This window comes from Aptenodytes forsteri, unplaced genomic scaffold (assembly GCF_000699145.1).
Source record: "Aptenodytes forsteri isolate BGI_AS27 unplaced genomic scaffold, ASM69914v1 Scaffold54, whole genome shotgun sequence".
Lineage (NCBI taxonomy): Eukaryota > Metazoa > Chordata > Aves > Sphenisciformes > Spheniscidae > Aptenodytes > Aptenodytes forsteri.
In genome coordinates this window covers 16,552,601-16,554,491 of record NW_008796044.1, presented here as the reverse complement: position 1 = coordinate 16,554,491, position 1,891 = coordinate 16,552,601, and the positions used below count along the sequence as shown (strand labels likewise).

Genomic DNA, 1,891 nt, shown 5'->3' with positions numbered 1-1,891 from the left:
CCCGGCTGGCTGCGCGCCCCCGGCTTGCGCCGAGCGCTGGTTTACGTCTCGTGTATGACCGTGAACTCACGCTTTATTCACAGATAACTCTCTTCACTGTTCTTAGGAGGAAAAAGAAGTGCATTCGGTACTTACAAGGAGAAGGACGCTGTGCCAGCCCAGTTTCTTCCGATGGAAGTGCTATAGACTCCCCTCCCTCTCCTCTGGACGCACTCCAATGCATCTCCTCTGCTTTTCCTTCAGACAAGCTTGCAGCCCCCGCTGACTCCGCACACAGAGAACAGCCCGACCCCTTCCCCGTCTCCGCTCACCTCCAAACCGCCACCTGCTCCTCCAGACTGACCACCAGGTGCTCTTCTGCGCCCACAGAGTCCCCAGCGTACAGCGTGGCCTCCACGGGGACATAGTCCCACACGCCCAGCCGCGTTGGCCGGGACACTGGGCACTTCGCTCTCTCCCACCTGGTTTCGCTGCCCATTGAAAAGGACCAGAGGCCCATCCAAATTCCCCATCTCACTGTAAAACGTGCAAAGTTAGGCAACAGGATGACTTAAGGATGCTGGAAAACTCATTTGGTTGTTGGGGGGGGTTTTTTTTGGGGGGGGGCGGTTTTAAAGATAGAAAAGTGATTTAAAAAAAAAAGGTAAAAAATAAGTACTTGCCAAAATTTGAAGTGCTGATGAGTAAACAAGCCTTTTGTCCCTGCCCTGTGCCGCTTTTTTTGTTTGGGGTTTTTTCTTTTTTTTTTTTTTTAACTGCATTATCTTCAAGCATGACAGAAAGCAGAGACGAACTCCCCAGCTTGCTGCAGTAGATGGTAGGTGCTATCAGTCTAACACTGCCTTCCACTCCCTGCCTTCCGAGCTGCTTTAAAGTATAGTCACTCACTCACAGATCTCTCGTAGCCGTTATACCACAGAGACGGAAAAGCTGGAAATAGGAGCATTTTGTAAAAGCCCTTACGTCTGAAAATTAAATGTAGCGATGCTAGCTTTCTGATCTGATCGGATGATAGAGAAATGAAATATTTAAACCAGCGAGGTGAATTTTTTAAACTTCTTGTCTGAGAACAGGAAGATATTGTTTACAGGTAACAGGTCTCTGTGCAGACATGTCCCATCCCGCGAGCGTACAGCATGGCAGAGGAAAAGGGAGCACTAACTGGACAGTAAAAGGAGCTTGGACCAGCCGCTGGAAGGTCTGACGGTCGATTGCTCGCTGCGTCAGTCAGCTGCAGGGTCTCCCTTGCTGTTAGGAATTGTCCACTGCAGACGTGGACGGCCAGAAATCTCACCAGACGGGCCGGGCGAAGCCTCAAAACTCAGTTTGCGACTCCGGCCTTGGCCTAACTCTGCCCCTACGCCGCGGCGGGCAGGGCGGGCGCGCAGGGAGCCCGCAGCCCTGGCAGGCTGACCCGGGGCGGAGGACCGCGCCGCCCCAACAAGCCGCCTTCTGCTGAGCGGACGGGGCGGAGGAGAGGCGCGAGCTCTGCCGCCCCGCTCGGCTCTCCCCTTCCCCAGGGCAGTCTGGCAGCGGAACGGCACACTACCCTGCTCTTCGCTTCAGACGTCCCTCTGCACGTACCCTCAGCAAGATCAGAACCCTTTTTTTCATGATTTGGCGTGTAACTTTTTAAAAAAAACCTTATTCTAGCTTTTTCTGAAAGATCCTCCCTCCACCCCCATGACGATGCCAAATGTTAATGTATTCTCTCCAGCTTGAAAACCTTCACCAGTTTCTGGTATTTTATTTATATTTTGAGCTTGATAAACAAAAAACACCGTGGACGGATTGTGATCTCCCTGAACCGATGCAAATCCCAAATTAATCCCAAGTTCTTGATTTACTTCAGGTTTACATAATTCTCACAGAGACCACCATCTAGTCCGGT

At 51.7% G+C, this 1,891-nt stretch overlaps 1 protein-coding gene across 2 annotated transcripts in view; it reads left to right on the top strand.

Moving 5' to 3' along the window:
* Positions 1 to 1,891, top strand: part of TCF7 (transcription factor 7 (T-cell specific, HMG-box)) — a 75,289-nt gene that overhangs the window by 71,293 nt on the left and 2,105 nt on the right. Inside the window, exon 8 of one of the 2 annotated variants that reach the window (XM_019473831.1) lies at positions 107 to 186. The exons of the other annotated variant lie outside the window; for it this stretch is intronic. Within the exon in view, the coding sequence (XP_019329376.1) occupies positions 107 to 186 (80 nt within the window). Of the gene's footprint in view, positions 1 to 106; positions 187 to 1,891 lie in introns of those variants that run through there. 2 annotated transcript variants of the gene reach the window in all.